At 40.9% G+C, this 19,248-nt stretch overlaps 1 protein-coding gene across 2 annotated transcripts; it reads right to left on the bottom strand.

Moving 5' to 3' along the window:
* Positions 1-294: 294 nt before the first annotated feature.
* Positions 295-18,724, bottom strand: ecpas (Ecm29 proteasome adaptor and scaffold). Of its 2 annotated transcripts, none has more exons than XM_085277022.1 (50): positions 18,683-18,724; positions 18,162-18,261; positions 17,308-17,438; positions 16,934-17,050; positions 16,504-16,622; positions 16,232-16,381; positions 15,937-16,114; positions 13,948-14,087; positions 13,643-13,721; positions 13,411-13,530; positions 13,161-13,246; positions 12,989-13,064; positions 12,848-12,897; positions 12,682-12,748; positions 12,415-12,537; positions 12,196-12,299; positions 11,884-12,007; positions 11,710-11,790; positions 11,358-11,574; positions 10,988-11,079; positions 10,676-10,810; positions 10,402-10,573; positions 10,008-10,180; positions 9,730-9,831; positions 9,324-9,462; positions 8,872-9,017; positions 8,582-8,636; positions 8,364-8,478; positions 6,659-6,727; positions 6,376-6,493; positions 6,127-6,294; positions 5,907-5,986; positions 5,647-5,752; positions 5,469-5,516; positions 5,267-5,385; positions 4,885-5,035; positions 4,734-4,799; positions 4,532-4,621; positions 4,320-4,386; positions 4,137-4,228; positions 3,981-4,047; positions 3,661-3,858; positions 3,220-3,431; positions 3,098-3,141; positions 2,821-3,013; positions 2,558-2,714; positions 2,150-2,255; positions 1,974-2,062; positions 1,817-1,888; positions 295-1,142 (listed from the first exon to the last, which is right to left on the bottom strand). In XM_085277022.1, exons 2-50 carry the CDS (start codon positions 18,181-18,183, stop codon positions 1,003-1,005), a joined length of 5,565 nt encoding a protein of 1,854 aa, XP_085133148.1. In that variant the 5' UTR covers positions 18,184-18,261; positions 18,683-18,724; the 3' UTR covers positions 295-1,002. The 2 variants fall into 2 exon arrangements, with proteins under 2 accessions (XP_085133148.1, XP_085133149.1); XM_085277023.1 differs by having other exon boundaries at positions 9,339-9,462; positions 18,683-18,723.
* Positions 18,725-19,248: the final 524 nt, after the last annotated feature.

The raw sequence follows: 19,248 nt of genomic DNA, 5'->3' as shown, positions 1-19,248 counted from the left end.
TTAAGGGGCAAATTTAGCCATTTAAATAAACTGTTTTGGATCAAGGTCACATTTACAACCTGCAGGACACTCGGCCCTTGAGACCTGGCGTTCCCCCACCCCTGCCCTAGACATTAGTGACACCATAGCAGGCTGATATCAGCATAAAAAAAAAAAAGCTAATCGTAAGGTGTTTTGCCTTACGAGGAGTTACACTCATTGAGTGCATTTGTTCCTAGTGCCTTCCACTGAGGCTGAAAGCGCTTAAACATGTGGTTTTAATACAGAGCCTATTTGGAATTAAGTGAAGAGTAATTGGTGCAAATTATTAAGGGGATTTTATTTATTCAGGGACAAATTCAAACAACTATAGCATCTCTTTGAAGTTGACAGCAGGTTTTTGTTTTTAAAAGACTTCACAAAATAGCCTTACATCTTGCTCATCCATCAGGCAAAAAACCTTAATTTTTTTTAAGATCCCAAGAGTTCTCCAGTAGCCCCCGTCCTTTCACCACTAAGCAGTGATGGTGTTCACAACCCCTGAAAAGCCCCCCCCCCCCTCCATCCTTGTCGACTAAGGTGCGCAACCTTCTGTAGTTTCCAATGTTAGGCAAACCCACGACAGCAGTAAAGCTCCCAAAATTGGGGCTACAGGAAAACAGTGTCCACAAACCTAACACACTGGTTTATATATCGTCAGCTTACTGTCCATTTAAACAAATAAATCTCAACAAGTTACGATAACAGCCTCACCCTTCAACATGTCACTGAGTGCAGATGTAGAGCAAGGTTTGTTAGTCTCTTCAAGCTTTGCCAGCCATAAACATGAAACAGTCTGCATAAACAGGTGGGAGTCTCTTGGGCAACCCAGCATCGCAGCTCATGGGAATTATTATTATTATAGAGTGGGATATTTGTGAATCTCAGAGCATCAAAGAGGTCGGGGAAGTGTGCTAATGTATGGTCACTGATGAAGAAGGAAAAAAAGAGACACCGATGCTGTATGTTCTTGCCGCTGTGCGCTCAAGGTTGGCTTTGGATGTGTCTGCGCAGCTCCTGGGCCTTATCCCGCAAATCAGGCCTGCTGTCGGACTGCAGCGTCGACAGGGAGCGCTGCAGCTGCTCCCGGCTCTTCACAGACACACAATCCCACTGTTCACTCTCTGTTCATATCAGAGAAAGCACAGAAATATCATCAGTCAATCGATCAAATCTTTATTTCAACATATGAGTAATAAATGTAATCACACATTAAAAAAATCAAAACATGAAATCACTCAAACACGAATATGTACACACGATCTACAATTCTTTAACTACAGCAATCCAAAAGTGTTCCTTTTTATAATATGTAATTATCAATTTTTAATGTATAATACAACCACATCAATTTTTAATACTCTGCTTGATCCATATAGTGCTTTAAGACTACACATGCTCCTCATTGCTGTCTATACTTTTTTTTTTTACACTTAGCTCTTCCCTCACCACACAATCTTTCTTTTGTTTAAATTTAGTGACTATTTGTTCATATCAAAGAACATTTGAACTTATTCTTTTCTGTTATGATTCCCTCTAAAAGCTGCTGTAAACTCTGACCTGAACAAAACACGTTCATATCATCTGCAAATAATACAAGTTTCAGGGTGTTTGAGGCTTTACAAATGTCATTTCTGCATATGTGGAACAAGTCTGAACCTTAATTCAGAGCAAACCTCACTACTGTAAAACCTTATGATCAAATGGAGATGCTAGAAAAAGAATAACGCTACATCGCCCAAGAATAAAACTGAAAAACAAAATACATGCTTGTATATAAGCAGGAATCGATATTTACCTCCAGTTCTCTTGACGATCACATCCACGACTGACAGGGCCTCGGTCCTCACAGAGGAGTAACTCTTGTTTTCTGGATAGAAAAGCAGCACAGTTGGGCATGAAACGCATGCGTATAAACTATAAAACAAAGTACCAGGACGTAGTGAAGGGCTTACCTAAAGGATATGTGAGAGCAGCACAGGTCTCTGTGAGAATCTCTGACAATGAATTCAAGTCGTCATTACCCTTTTCTAGCAGCAGTAACCTGCAACGAAAAAACAGCTCAATGCCTTTTAATCATTTTTTTTTCTTCACAGCCAGTCGAACACCTTCTCTTTGTTTCGCTGCTTACCCCTGGAAGTATGCCTTCATAGACTGAAGAACAGCCAGCTGCACTTTCCAGGTGCTCAGCTTAAGCTTCTCGCACATCAGATTGCACACCTCTGCCTGGAAACGTGCTACACACACACACACACACACAGTTGAGAACATTACTTGCAGATCTTTCAATCAGCTCAAACACATTTCTTGCCCATTCTGTGGTAAGAAATTTGTGGAAGTTCTGCCAGATAACTTAAAAATCCAAGATACATGTAGTGGCTTATAATACGTCTAAAAAGTAGACAAAGGGAAAGAATGGTGTCAATTAAGGGGACAACATTTTTGAGCTGGTCCTACATTCCCATTTCTTTAAATGCCATATACAATATGTCAAAACAAATTTGGGGTTCAGTTTTGTCTCTTGTGAGAATAAACTTACTCTGAGTCTCGGGCTTTCTTGGCCAACCTTTTCCAAGAGTCTCAAAAGCACAAATAATAGCTTCGGTCTGCAGCTCTTTCTCCTTCACATCTTTATCATCATCGTCGTCGTCGTCTTCCAGTGATCTTGGGGATCCAACACCACTCTCTGGACTGCTCTGTTGTAAAATTATTAAGACAGGTTGAGTTCATTAAAAGACTTTTGCAAAATATGGCATCAATATTTTAATATTCATATTCAAGAGGCAGTAGGGAGGTTTCAACCTTCTTGATTAGAGGGAAAAGGATCTCTGCCATGTCGGCGAAACGGTCCTCCTGGCTGCTGTGGAGCACGTCCCCAGCACAGCGCAGAGAAGCAATTTTGTACACGAGATTCTCCTTACGACATTCCTTCAGCACAACCTCCAACACCTCAGAGATGGTGGGCTGGCCGCTGCAAGGCTTCTGTAGCTCCGTGCTGAAATGGAAGAAGTGTGACAAGAAATGTTGTGATGTACTTGGAAGAAAACATACAAAGAAAAGGCTGTGAGAGACTTTTTACCTGCATTTGGACACTACAGATCCAATGGCTTTCAAAAGCTCCTCCTGGAACAAAAATAGTTTAAAATAGAAAAATAAAATGAACACTTTCTTATTTTCTTCAGGTATATTACATATCATTACCTTGCCAGCCCACGTGCGCCCAGATAGACCCTGCATTAAAGCTGTCAGCACCAAGCCGAGGTGTGGCGCCACCAGTGAGCCTGTCTGTTCCTTGGCAACAGTTGCCATGGCAGCTGCACCCTGAGCCTTCATCTTCCAGGACTGGGACTGCAGCGCTTTCTGTGTGATGGCAATCAGCTCGGTCATGTACAGTCTGATGCCTCCAAAGCTTCCTGATTAGAAAAAAGTTTAAAGAAGTGGAAACAGAATTAAATCTTTATGTCATCACAAAAAGACACCATCACAAATATACAGCACATCTGAAGCTGAAAGGATTAGTTGGTAAAACAGAAACCTTGTAAAACAGGAAGATTTGCTTTGTTTCCTTTATATGTTCAGTGTATTGCAGCAGATTAATCAGTAATGCATAATTTTCATTAATGCTGTCTAGATTTTCCTCACCTGGAACGTTCTCCTGCCACACCTCAGACCACAGCGTGGCATCATGGCTCTCTCCTTTGTCCTCATCAGGACCCGGTGCCTGATGCATGCCCAGGAAAGCCAGTGGCAGGGCCACTCCCGCATGCCCTTTCAGCACATCTGGACTGTAGTGGCTGATTGCATGTACTGTCAGTGCACAGGATGACTTGTACACATTCTCTGGGAGCAAGAAAACACAAAGAGCAGAGTCTGAAAGCTAGCACTGAATTTAGTAAACCAACTTCTTGTGTTTTCAAATATAGAGCAGCTGGGAGAAATATAGACATATTTTACTTTCCCACCTTCTTTCTCCAAGTACCAGGTGTTGAGTTTCAGCAGTAGTTTTTCTACACTGCTGTCTTTTGCTGACTGATGGGAGAAAACAGATGTCCTTATGACTTTAACAAATCATTATTTCTAAATCATCAACAAGATTACTTATCACAATTGCTGCTCACCCTGACCAGGTGTCCCAAAGCAAAGGCATAAGCTTTCTGTACTACAGTGCTTCTGTCATGGATGCCATTCAGCAGGGAGCTCATAAGTTTACCTGAGGAAACAAAAACAGTTATCACAGTTAACACCACACTTCCATCATCCAATACACAAACTAGATGAACAGATTCAAACTTGTCCTGTACCTGAGTGTGGGGTCAGATCCTGTGGACACTGCACTGTGAGGGAAACAATTACACTAGCACAGCCACCCTGTGAGGAGAGACAAAGAGTAGCAGGTAAACACCTTGGTAGAAAAAAAAGAAAAGAAAGGAAAGAGCCACTGTGTGGAAAAAAGGCAAATGTACGAAAGATCGGTATGATGATGCAAAGAAAGCTAAATAACTGTGTTTTTTACCTTGGTGCCCAAACCTACTCCACTCTTAAGCAGCTCACAGAGTCTGGGAACCAGTTCTCCCAGAACAGCAACATCCAGGTGCTGCAGACACTGAATACAAAGACAGCAAAATATATGTCACATGCTTTTGTAACACTTTAAATAAGGCACCTCTTTGTGACACATCTACTTAATTAATTAGTAAGGTTGTTTTGTTTTTTACCATGTTAACAGTCTCCATCATTGGAGAGGATTTGGCAGCACTTAGTCTGGCAGCATCCATGGCACTCTAGAAGTAGAGTAATAATAACTCATGACAACTTTTAATAAACTTATAGGCTTCGATTTTTTATGGAGGCGAGTGCTGAGGTTACCTTTTCCTGCTCTGTGGCTCGGAGACTCAGGTAGTTGAGGACCTGAGGCTCCAGAGTGCTGAGGGACTCCAACAGAGCTGGGATTAACCGGGAAGCATGGGGCCTTAGTCTGGCACCGGCAGTCTTACTGATCTTCACCAGGGTCTGGATACTGATTTGGAAAAAAAGAGATTGTTGAGAGAACAGAACACACAATTATACAGCAAAAAATTACGACCTGGTAACGTGATGACCGAATGATGAATTAAAGTTAGCATCGTGCCATGTTGGAAAAGCGGAAAGGTACTACTACTAAAACATTTTACTAGAATTAAAACTAGAATTAATGCACAAGTTTACATTAAAAGACTGCCACAGAGGAAAAACCAAACCAAGATATTACCTGAGTGAGCGAACCTCTGCGACATTGCTAACAATGCCTTTTTCCAGTAGGGTGGGTAAAATCACCGCCACAGTTCTCTGGGCTCCAGAGCCTGTAGACTCACACATACGGGTGCACACCTGGAGAGAGAAAAGGTACTCAGACAAGCACACATGTACACACAAACACATACACAGGCCAAAGTTGTGGCAAACAGCTTTACCTTACTGAGTGTTTTCAGTGTTAGGTCTGCAGCCTTCCTCACAGACTCCTAAACAGAAAATTTTTTTACTTTGTAATAATGTACATTTTATTTTTTTTGTTATGCATCAGTGAACGAATTCAAACCTTTGTGCCACATCAATGAAAGAAACACTGATCTCTGCTCACTTCCTTCCTACCTTGATGTCATCAAGGACTCTAAACAGGGTCTCCCATATTTCTGCCAGGTGATCAATAAGGTCATCAGCCTGACGGCCTCGAATCAGGTCATTTAAGGCCAGGCAGCTGAAAGAAAAATTCACATAAACGTTTAGCCTTTAAATCTTATTCTAAACAAACTGCAAACATTATTAACAAAGCATCCATTCTAATGCAAGTTAACAAAGTCAAAAGCCAAGGCTGATGATCTTTTTTTTTTTTAATATAAGTGTACATGCACCTGGACTCTCGCACTCGCCAGGCGTTGTTGGTCAAATTAGAAATCACATCCTGAAGGATCTCTTTGAGATACTTATCCACCTGTAATAAATCAGAACAAGCAAGCAAGCAGGCACATGTAACTAAACAACTATGTCTACAACCATTTTTTTTCTAAAGACAAATAATGTTTTGTAGTTTGTTTTTTTAATGGATGCAAATGTACAACAATCAGCTCTTACCAGGGTCTTATCAGTGACCAAAGCATCCCAGATGCTTGTCATGGCCTGGCGAATGCTAAGGTTGGGATCAAACTGGTAGCGGTACAGACGAGGAATTATCTGAGGCAGGAATGGAGCCAGCTGTTCCCCGGCTTTAGCTGCGATCATGTGGAAACCAAAAGCTGCTCCCTGAAAGGAGGATAGGCATGATCAGGTTGGAAGGGGCATGGATGTCACGGATGTAAAAACTGGTGAATACAAACATGATACCTTGCGAGAGTTCCACATGGCATGATGATTGGCTAGGTTCATAAATTTGTACACAAGATCTGGTTGGTTCAGGTCGCTGGCCAATGAACACAGCTCCTTGTATGTGGACAAACCGTGACTGCCAGAAACCATGAATACAGATTATGTACAGAAGTAGGCCAAGAAGGGTGAATGTGTGCAAACTGAGCACAAAGATTAAATACATTTTAAAAAGCATGAATATATTTATTACACTTTCACTGAAATAGGAGCTAAAAATGCCAGTAGAGGTGATATGCCTTACCCATCAGGTGTTTTCCCCAAACCTTCTCCTTGGAACACCTCTGTATCCCCTGAGACTGCATGTTTCACTCTGTTTACAAAAAAAAATAAATAATGATTTAACAATTAGCCCAATGCAAGACACGATTGTAAGCTTGTTACAATCTTTGTCCTTCTTCAGTTTAACACTGGTTTCAATCACAATTTCAAGTTTCCCTGACAAACCACTGGAGACCAACAAACCTGCCTGGATCGAGCACAACTTTAGGTGGAAACTGAAGGACACCCACAACAATATATTGCTTTTGTTCTATTTTTAAAAGCGCAAAATTTGACAGAAGCTCGATGCATGTGTTCATCCTGCCCATGGTGCACATTAGCTAATCATTAGTCCTCCCACAGTGCTTAATGGACCATTTAAATTATTTATTTTTAGACTTCTTTTTTAAACATTTTGTGAATCCACTGCTTTATGATCCAAGTCGAGTCAGTCAGCTCTGTGAAACAGATACATTCAGAGGTCTTAACCCTTTAAGACCTACCATAGAACAAAGCCCGCCAGAGCTTATATTATATTTTTACATGCTGTGGAGCCATTTTTGGGAGCATTTCAAGTTGCTATACATCATTACAACCATTACAGCCTAAATTTTAATAATATGTATGCATTAAGTGCATAGTAATTACATAAATTGCAAAAAAGTGCAATAAACTACAAAAAAATTGAAAATCGTTTTGTTTTTTTTAACATATATTTCTAGTTAGAGAAATTTAAGAGGCTTATCCCTCAAAACTGTAAATACAGAAAAGTTGCACAAAATAGTTTCCTACCACAGGAAATTTATTTTGAGTGTCTTCATAGTTTTATTTTTGAAAAACACCAATTTTTATACACTGCAGAAAAAACGAAAATAAATATTATAGTGCAAAAACAGCATATATATCAAAATAAAATATTTCCAGCAGTGCAATATGAGTCCTAAGCATCCCAGAAACAACACAGAAAGTCATAAAGTCAAACATAACTTTTAAAAACACCAGTATAGGCTCATGAGGCCCTGACGGTAATAAAAACTACATTTCCGCAAAAATTACGTCACTTCCGGTTTCGGGCAGGTCATGGCGGACATGCGATAGTTCGCGCTGACGTCTATTCCAACGTAGGAAGTGTTATGAACAGCTGATCGGATCGGCAAGGCGTGTTTCTGGAATATTATGTTTTTGTTGCTGCAAGCGCTTTGTATGCAGTTTTTGCAAAGCTTTATGTGGAAGGAAACTGTGACCGAGGACAAGCTGATGGCATAAGATGTAAGTACAACTCCTCCAGTTTCATATGCAAAAAAAATTATTGCGCTAGCTCACATGGTTGCAGAGCTACCGGGATTTTAAAGTAGTTGCACAAAACGGAGCGTGCCCGCTCCGATCGGTTTTAAAGGGTTAACCCAGGAAACTGAGCAGCATCTTTGTGAGTCCATAATATTCCATTCCCATTTCTTCTAATTTTTTATTCTGTACACAAACTTATCAACACTTGCAGTAAAAAAAATAAAATTAACTGTATCTTTAGACCATTTTAGCTTTCAGCTGGGTATGTGGAGGACCTCATTCAACATGCACTACGGTCTAACAGTTTGTTTCAAAACAATAAACCTGTTTCTAGATTTTTCCCTCATTCATGCACAAGCTTGAAGCTGTTGAATCTGTACTCAACCCAACCATCCACTCACCTTTTACCAGTCATGAGCGTTTCAACAAGAGTGGACACCAGTTCCTGCTGGTCACCCTCTCCCCCCATCTCATAGACCAGACCAAGGCCTTTAGATGCCACATCCTGACTCAACTCTGAATGAAAGAGGAAGAGTGAAGCGTGAGGAAGTGCACAGGCACAAAGCTAGCAAGTAATGAGCTGATCAAACAGTTCACTTAGACTTGACTCTGATCTTACCGTCAGGGTCTGAGAGAACAGAGATAAAGGCCCCCTGAATCTCTTTCAAATGTGACTGTAAGAGTTAAAGAAGAGAAACAAAATTACGGGTATTTGACATACGTGCATAAAGAAATTAAATTTGCACACTAAAGACTTTGGCACATGAATATTTTTCCCAGAAAGGTACAATTTCACATTTCAAACATCTGATATGTTTTCTACGGTCTCACAAGATCTGCAAATCATTGCATTCTGTTTTTAATTTACATTTCACCCCGAGTCTCAATTTTGGGGTTAAAAATACACACCGTAATCTCCTTGTGCTGGCTGAGCTTCTTGACAAGGGAAAGCAGCCAGATGCAGGCTGCCTGCCGGACGTGGGGGTTCTGGCTGGTTATATACTTGGTCAGGATGGCGTTAAGGACCCAGGGAACCACATCATTGTTTTTTACATCTGTCAGCAGAAAGGAAAAAGTGGAAATTAAAACTTTTGTGGATAAAACATTCAGCTTTTAGATAAAAATGGACTGCTGCAGGTGAATTTATGCTCAGAAAATTCAAAATAATGTCAGACAGAAAAGATAACCATGGATTTCATTAGGACGACTGCTGGTATAAAGCTGAATATGGTCATGCAGAGTCGACAGTAAGCGTGCCACTATACTGGAGAACCAAATCAGAGTAGTGTGAACTTCAGAAATGGCAAAATTCATTAACAGATAAAAAAAAATGTTAAAAGCACAATACAAGCTGGGACTACATTTTAGAAATGTACTCTGTGGTGGAGTGTAATGGTCCTCGGTGCAGGTCCATGGATCTCTGGCAGCTCCAGAACTGGTCCCTACTGCACCACTTGTTATGGCCTCTCCTACTGTGAATTGTAGCTCCACCTGCTTGGCCTTGGAAAGATTGAGAATGTAAAAAAAAACAACTTGAGTACTGCTGCCAGCAACGAGTTGTTAAGCCGAGTGACAGCTCAAGTAGAAATGTTTAGAGACAATACCAGCATATCTGTGCAAAAATAACCACCTCAATACAGCCCGATTCATTACCCTGACCTCAAAAAGTAAAATGTTAAAAAACAAACAAACCTTAAGCTACCAATTACACCTATTCATTTGAACCTAGTCTTTTAAAAATGTACTATCCATCAGTATGTTTCATACCTCTACAGAGTCCATAAGTCCCTGCAGCAGCTTCTTCTGATGAGGGAAATCTTCATCTCCCACTGGCAGATAACCCAAGGTCATGATGGCTCGTTCCTTCATCTGGAACAAAGACACAAACATGATGATCAAGATAAAAAAGTAGGCAAGAAAATCTAAGGACCCGACATATCATTAATTTATACAGTGCAAATAAACCACTGATATAATGTGTGCCAGTAACGATCACTGGAAAGTGCCTCTCAGTAGCCATTTTTTCGATTAGATTTCTAGAATACCTTTGTACTCTCCTTGCCAGAGGGAATGCGGGCCAGCAGGTTTTCTACAACAGAGAGTTTAGTCAAGCTCTCTCCCTCTGCAGGGATCAGCAGGTGGCCATTACGCCCAATTTCCCCCAGAGCTGTACAGGCTGCTATAGCCAGCATTGCACTGCTGTTGTCCAGGAAGGAACCTTGACGAACATGAACAAAAATGGATCAAACAGCATACAAAGAAGCGAATCATTATTTATGATATAAACTTTAAAACTGTCAACTAAAAACTAAGGAATTAAAAAAAAAATACTGTATAATCATTACAGTATAGGCAAAATAAAATTTAGCATCAGTTTTTGGTACTCTAACAGTTACCAAATCAGTAAATGAATGAAGCTGATGTGAAATAATTACATACCAATTGTCTTTGTTGCCATGGCAGCAAGTTCATCATCTTCCTGGGAAGAGATGTTCATTTGCTGCCCCATGTTTTCTGTCGAATCAATGGATGTGGCAGCTTTTTTCCTGCTCATGTTCCTTCCGACCATATAGCCAAGAGCCAAGATGGCACCATGCTGAGTTTCAGGGCTCTGTGATTTGACAAAGCAAGTAAACATTAATGCAAGGTAAATTTTCACAGCTATAAAATAAATGAAGCTACGAACGGCTGTGTAGCAACAAAGTGGCATTACGTGGTTGTCTTTGGTGATTTTGACGAGGTTCTGCACGGCCTTCTGCAACTCGTTGCCAGTCATAGTCGAAACCACAACAGCATACAGCTGGGCTGCCAGCTCCCTCATGTCCTCCTTGTTTGTGTTCATCAGACTCTGGGGGGGAAAAAACATCTGCTATTACAGCGATGAGATCTGTAAAATGTGCACTAGGCTGATGGTTTTACAATATCACAACACAGCTGAGCAGCTGGATTATCTGGTATCTGTCTCATTTGTGAAATAGTAAATACCCATATTGGCACTAACATCCCACATATTTATGATACTCACTTTAATCCAGTCGATTTTATCAGCAAATCTGGGAGCCAGTTTCTCCGGGCACACAGACACAACCTCCAGTAAACAGTACATGACAGGGATTCCTGTTAAGAGATTATTACATTAAGTACAATTTCCTGACAAACATAAATACCTGGAAATGCACATGGATTCTTAAAGGAACACAACTTATTTACATGAAGCACAAACTGAATTTTGCAGTCTTTTATCAAAGAGACAGTCTTCTTGAACAGAAGATACTTGCAATTTTTAAGAGTCAAGAGATTTTTTGGTTACTTAAATATTCACTGCACATTTTCAGAGCAAAAAAAAAAAAGTTCCAAAAACTGCTTGATTGTTTAATAACTAAGTGCTTCCTCACCTCCTACAGCAGAGAGCAGCTGCTGCAGAAGATCCATGTAGACATGTACAGGATTTGCTTCAGAGCCCTTTGACCCTGAGGGCTGAGAGTCAGAAAACAGCAGCGTGTGGACATAGCGGCCAATGGCAGGGGCATCATCCTGCATGTCTGACAAGCGTGTGGACATGGGCATGGCCCCGGCACTGTGGGCTAAACACATCCTCAGGTAGAGCATGATCTGGGACAACAGGAAACGGAAATGAGACGGATTAGAAGACAAGCATCTAGCACAGGTATAAGAGGTATAAGACTATAAGATGGGCCAGTGTCACGATTAATAGATGCCGTGAGGTCATAACAAATTCATATTTACCTCGCCAAATGCAGAGGGGTTGAAAGGAATTGTGGAAGTTCCCACAATGTACTTAGCTGGAGTCTTGATTCGCTGAGCGGCCTAATAAAGACAAAAGTGCAGAGATTTAAGATTTAAAACGTCTTAGTAAAAACACCATCATGAGAAACTTGGAGAACATGCTCAGAGCCTCACTTTCTCCTGGATATAAGCCACCATATCAGGAAAGGAGGGCATAGGTTTTGGTCCCTCCTTCTCTGAGCTCTTGGTATGGAAAGCCCTCAGCACCCTCTGGGCCTCCCCAGACACCTCTTCTCTTCTACAACACAGAAAAATAAGACACTTCAAGCTTTTCTGCAGGTAAGTACACCTAGGACACATTTTAGTTTAAGCTCAAAGCTTCTTCTTTGTACTATCAATAATTTCATGACCCAGTAAAATGTTTACTGTGTGTTCTTGTCATTTATTTACCACCACACGAAAGATTACTGTGTTTTTCAAACTTACGGGTCTCCAGCAGCCAGCAGCAGTAGGTATCTTGATGGCACATGATCAGGAGCAAAGACCGTGCTGGCAAACTTCATGGCCACCTGGCGAACCTGCACCTCCGGCTGTTACAAAACAAAACAAAAAACAACAAAGAACTATACGAGTGTTTGATTTGCCTCATTTCTACTTATTAAACCCACCAAGATTAAAGTTTATTCTACCAGTTCTGCCTCTCACCTTTCCAATATATGCAGCCACCAGGGCCTCCATTAGGTTGAGCAGTGCTCCTTGGAGGTTAGCGTAAGCTCCAACCATCATAGACAAAGCCTCCTGAATAGCTAGACGGACATCAGCTTCTTCCTGAAGAGGAATTTTAGAAATTTCAATACCAGATGCACAAGAATAGAGTTTAAGGCAATAATTTTATATGGACTGTGAGTGCCAATATCTTGTAATGCATTAGTTGCTTGGTACTCAGTTTTCACTGCAACGTCTTTCCCCTACCTTACACATGGACTCAAAGAACTGCTGCACAAGTGCAATGTCCTTTGTGAAGAGCTGAGGCATACGACTAGAACAGAGGACCGAGATATTTTGTATTACATCATTTGAAATACAATGCAAAACTGGAAATGTTTAAATAAAGAAATAGTTCATTATTTCCTTATACCTTGACAGCTTTCCAACAGCAGAGTAAGCAACACACAGTAACTTAGGATCCTGCAAAGACAAGTGTTTCCCAGTAAGTATATTTCAAATTAAAGTGCGCGACCCTGTATGAACTTCACATTATTTATGTCTTGCATTTTACCTCCTTGTATTCATTGATGAGCTTGGTAAGACCATTAAGCAACATTAGCCCTAAAGGCTTATTAGTGTCAGGGCATCTAATGAAAAATCAGAGAGACAGAATCAGCTTTTAATTACTTGAAACACACTGATGAAGACAGATGTATCTGTAGGAAGACGAAGAAAAGACTTACACCATGCAGATATGATGGACAAACTGTAGGGTGAGAGACAGCAGTTTGTTGTTTGTGCTGGCCCCAAACAGACCGTCATAAACAACCTACAGAGGACAGAAAGCAAACTAGTGAGAAAATCTGGAAAGTTTACTGTTTTGCATGGCAGTACCTGAAAAATACCCATATATCAGAGTTATCTGGATACACTAAAACAAACTTCACACTGAATAAAAAAAGAAAACATGGCCAGAAGCATCACAGATCGTACCTGGATATTAGCTGGAAAGCACTCTGCAGCCAGACGTGAGCGTAGAAGATGCGGCAGGATCTTCAGCTTAACTCTTGTGCTTACTGGCTCATGTTTCAGCTCTTGCTTCATGCCGCCCCCCTACAGTATACATATAAAGGGATTTTACATTTCTACGGGTCAAGAAAATACTTATGTTCACAGGTTATGTTAAAAAAAAGAGAGTTTAAATGTTGAGTTTGAGTTGACAAACCTTTGTTTTAAGAGGGACATCCCCCAGATACACTTTGAACATCTTGTTGATAATTAGAGGATTGTTCCAGTCGATGATGCTGAAACATTACAAAACAAGTGCATTACTAATGATAGGAATGACAGTTTGACAGTTTATTCAGCTCCTCAGAAATACTTGAAAAAGTCTGACTTTTTAAAAATAATTTTTACAAAATCTAGGAAACTGTTAAGTTGTATAAACTACCGGACAAAAGGAGCACTTAAAAGTGGAGGACTTGGTGATGCAAATACAAACACAGACATAAATCAAGTTTCATGGCCTACCTTTGTTTGCTCTTCAGCTCCAGATCAGCTGCAGTGGCCACACTGTGTCTGGTGTCACTTGACGCCACCACCAGGTGGACCACCGTCTCCACTTCTGGGACTTGCTTTGCCTCAATGAACTTCACTATTCCCAGTTTACACTGTTGGAACCAAGTACACAACAAGGAACTATTTAGTCATAGTAAACATGCCACATGGTGCTTCACCGTCCACATTTATATTAAAAAATATACATTACAGAAGAAATTGCTCTGAAGAAATTATACCAAACAGTCAAATTAGGGGTGAAGGTGGAAAATTTATAGACATAACTGATTCTAACCTGAATGTTTAGAAGCTATTCAAAGATTTGCCTTACAAAAAAAACCCCTCCATATCAGTGTTTCCCGCAGATTTGAATATTTTTGTGCCGATAACCTGTATGCATCCACAAGCGGAGGCACAAGCACTGCATGTGTACAGCAATAATCATCTCCAGTTACTCTTTACGCCTGCAGATGGACTTCAAATGCACAGTGCTGAACTGCAGCTGGTCGTTTTTGTCATTCTCTGCATCATCTGTGATCTCAGTATAGTTATCCACCTACTGCATGTTTTGATGAACATGAAACTCAGTTACAATGAAACCCAGGGATTGTCTTTGTTAACTGCAGTGCACAATGGTATAGTTGGGCACTATTCCAATGAATGACAGTGAATGATATTCAGGATTGTCATTAAAGTCACCTGACTAGCAAAAGACTGGGATGGCCTAGATTAGTTGGTAAACAACTGAACTTTCAAAACATTGGCAAGGGGGACCAAATCTACCAAATCAACAGGACATTGAGCTATCCACACAGACAGACAAAAACAATACAGGTGCAAGATACACAAAATTCGCGGTTCGGTTCGATACTTTGGTGTCACGGTTCAATATTTTTTCGATACAAAAAAAATGTTCATGCCTTTTTAATTTGTCATTTATTAAAATTATAAATATATATTTTAACTCAAAAGTACAGTTTTTAAACTTAATGTTGCTGAAACAACAAAATAAATCTATCTGATGGAGAAATCACTCATCTTTGGAAAAGAGAGTTTATTACAGAGAAATGGCTCTTTCCAAAATAAAAGCTATACTATACGCTTCTTCTGGGCTATATTCTCAGCAGCATATTAAACATATCAGGTCCCCATAAGGAGAATCATGTGCTAACGGCTGTCTAAATGACTCAGGTAAAGTTTGTAGCATGCATGCTTGTTGTTTTTGTCTGCTTCCACTTGTCTTTGCACTAGGATGATGTCGGCGTAAATGTGCAGTCATATTTGTTGTGTTCCCACTAGTGCTGTCAGCGTTAATCTCGTTAAAATGACATTAACGCCATAACGCGGCAAATCTCCGTTAACGAGTTACCGCGGATCGCCCCCCGTGCGTGGGGCTGGACGGCGTCAACACGTTAACGAGCTAACTGCGCTAACGCACTAGTTCCCACAAATTGAGCATTGCTTGGCACATCTGACATACTGTTTTACTTTTGTTTTCATGTGAAGCTTACCATCAGGGTCATGCTTCACATGAAAACCAAGATAGTTCCAAACGCCAGATCTGAATGAGGGTGGGGGAGGTTCAATTTCAGGTAGCGTTGAGGCAGTTGCCATGTTGCAAGCTTAGCTTCTGTCTTGCTAGCTTGCGTTGCGCTCAGTGGAACTGCACTCAACAGTGCAGCCTAGGCAGAGTAGTCGAACGCAGATCCACTGAAGAAAAGTTGATAAAATAAATAAAAAATGTTGTATTGTTCGATACATATGCGTACCGAACCAAAAGCACTGTATCGAACGGTTCAATATCTATACGAGTATCGTTGCACCCCTAAAAAACAAGTCACCAAACATACTCAGATGGGCATAAATATACTTGGCCGGCCTGCCCAAACACTGAGCATATTACCTTTCCAAACAGATAAACATATAAAGCCAGTTCTCATCCTCCCAGTTCAGTTTGTATACCTGCTCCAGCTGTTCAGCATTCCACTGGGCTTCTCCAATCACCCTCTTGGCAGCATAAACACTCATCCCTGGAGGAGGCTGTGGGAGACCCTGACTACTCGCAGCCACTGTCCCATCTCCAGAAGTACCCTGGGAGGAGGAGGGAGCGGGGCGAGTTGGAGATTCATTCAGCACAAACCTAGGAGGAGAAGGACACTACAGGTCAACAATTTGTGGTAAAAATACTTCTCGCAAGGAATTAATTTCACCAGAGGTAGGTCTGCAACCCTTATTCGCTTATGAATCGTCAACTCACCCATAAGGCATCAGTAAAACATCTAACATGAACTCCAACAGCAGGTGCATTGTCTTTGGCCGCTCAGTTAGGTTAAACAGAGAAGCACTCTTGGAGGTGTCAGTAGGATACTTTATGTGGTAAAGAGTAGGGATCAGCAGGTGCATCAGACTAAGAAAGAACATAGAGTATAGACAAATTAAATTAAAAATAATAAGCTGATATCTCAAGATTGCTTAACACACATGTCACACAACCATATCCAAAATGGGTGTTTGGATACATCCCCTTACCTGTCCTGCTGTGGCTGTGGTTTTCCTTCCATGGCAGTGATGAGGGTCGGGGCTAGCTCACACTGTTTTACCACCTCCAGACGAGGGTAGCCCATTTTAATGTAGATGATGGTGAAATTCTGCGTATAAATGTGACCATCAAAACTCTGCTCTCAATAATAGGCCAATTTTTAAAAACACAAGTCAATCTAGGATCACTAACTAGATTTTAAAAAACCCCCACATAAACGTCAATTCAATCATGTGTATTAAATTGTGTTTTTAAAACAAAACAAAACAAAGGGACAAAAACACTGATCTGATTAAATCCCATGTGGTAACTGTGTGATACCTTACCAACGATGTTCATTGGCCCATAAGGCAATCACGCCCACAAGGCAAACACGAGATCCTCCACTATATGGCAAACATCCTAATATGAGATTCTTACCGTAACGAAAGAGGCAGCTGCAGGGTCTTGGTACTGCACAAGCAAAGTTTCTACTGGAAGTTGAATCTTAGGCCGGCTTTTTATCCTCTTATTCAGGTGGACCAACAACTCCATTACCTAGCAGAGAATACGCAGTTTCCACATTTTATTATGTAGTTAAATAAGACAGATGCATAAACAAAGTAAAAGGGATCTAAGCTCCTTGAAGAACCTTTGCATCTAGAGAACTGAGTCTATATCTCTGCTATACCTTCAAATAATTTTTTTCTGGGCTGAACTTTGAAGTAATGATACTGCAGTTTATAAACACATCTCCCTTGTAATGCAGTCATTATAATCTCTTAAGTAACAGAGACAGGCTACACCCTTCTTACTTTCTTCCGCACCCCCTCTTGAACGCTGGAGAGCTTGAGGAGAACAGGGGGTAGGAACTTGGAGATAATGTCCTGCAGCTGTTCATCTGTCTCTGCATGGCCCAGGCGAAGGAACACACGTTCCAGTTGATCTGTCAAAAATACATATAACACCCTTGTTAACTCATTTTCCAGGCGGTATTTGTCACACGCTAATTATTGGCCCCATCATGGCTAATTTCGCAATATCTTTCTACTCAAGTATCTCACCCAGTAGTAAGGTATCTGCAACACAAAGACTACGACCTTCAGTTTAACATAGAGCAACATGCATGCTTAAAACGGTCTCACGGGCATGTTGCTGCAGTTCTGCTGATAAGTTCGTCCTGTCAGCTGCTGTGCTGGTGCGACCATCACCCAGCCCTGCCTTCCTTCTCCTGGCATGGCTCACCAAGCACCCAGCTAGCTACAACAACTGACAAGACTATTCACGCATTTGATCGTTTCTGTATTATTCAACTAGCTTTTCACTTAAGGTCACATCCTGCAGGTCAAATCCCCAATACCCCGAATATCCTAGCAGTTACTGCGCACTTTCAAAGTTTCATAAATGGATATATATTAATAGCCTACGTGATAGTTTCTTTTTGACCATGACTGGGCAAACGGCCTCCTGACGATAGCATTCTGGTTAGCTTAGTAGCTAGCTATCGCACCTACCCCTGGTTTTTAACTACAAGAAGCTTTAGCGTTACACCAAAAAACACCCCAACTGTCAGGGCGGATCAGGCATTTTCCTGGATACGTTTTTAGAAACCACGAGTGCGACATTTGACAAAATATATGAATCGCCAATAACCCAAAAAGAAACTTACTGAGTTCATCCTGGGCAGCCATGTTTGCAGAAAGTCAATCAGCGACCCCCACAGTTTAGAGAGTGTTACTGCATCCACCGACGCCACTCCTAAGCCACTGCTTCATCACCCCAGACACCAAAAATTATTAAATGACACACAAGGAATCACAAGGAAGTTTTGTACATTTAAATTGTGCAGCACAGATCCTACATGCTCTTATTCTACAGGCTCTCACGACAAATACAACTAGATAGATAGATAGATAGATAGATAGATAGATAGATAGATAGATAGATAGATAGATAGATAGATAGATAGATAGATATTATTAGTATTAATTTCCCAGATTTTATTGATTAGATTCATATGGGGACAGGTAGTACTTCAATCTTCTTCCCTTCTTCTGCTCCTCCCATCAGCTGCTCATTTGACTCAGTATCGCCCTATCACTGGCATTCTTTTCTGTCACACCAACTGTCTGCATGTCCCCTTCATTACATTCATGAATCTTCTCTGTGGTCTTCCTTTTTTCCTCCTACCTGGCACCTTGTTATTCGGCATCCTTTGTCAAATATATTGCTCCTCTGCACATGTCCTCTCTGACTTTGTCTCCAAACTGCTCAACTTGAGTTGTCCTTCTGATCTACTCACTTCCATTGAAATGCTTAACCTCTTTAGCTCCACCCATCTCTTTTTTTGTCAGCACCATCATCTCCAAACCATACATCATAGCATGTCTCACATTTCATCCATCAGCTCCTCCTTCCATCGTCCTAGCACACTCATTAGCAGCTCTGTCCTTAATCACGCTAACCAGCTTCTTTGCCAGTCAACCTGTACAAGTTCTCTATTCTTTAGTGTCCAGCCTTGCATACAACTCACTATAAGCTGTGTCCTTTGCTTTTGTTCCAGTACTGCTGCCCCTTTTTTCTTTGTCATCCTCTTCCTTCAAATGCGTTCTTGTACCTTTTCCTTCCACCACCAAAATCTCATTGTCTACTCTCCTCAGTCCAGGGGATACACGAAATAACTTTTTTTTGTACAATTATTCATAAATGACTAATTCCGTACTAATTCTGGAGCATTAAATCCCAACCTAACAAAC

This window comes from Mchenga conophoros, linkage group LG6 (assembly GCF_057382185.1).
Source record: "Mchenga conophoros isolate Kocher_MC1m ecotype Shallow Benthic linkage group LG6, M_conophoros_male_GT1.1, whole genome shotgun sequence".
NCBI classification, from domain to species: Eukaryota; Metazoa; Chordata; class Actinopteri; order Cichliformes; family Cichlidae; genus Mchenga; species Mchenga conophoros.
Note: the sequence above shows the minus strand (reverse complement) of the source record. Positions and strands in the feature narration are given on the sequence as shown.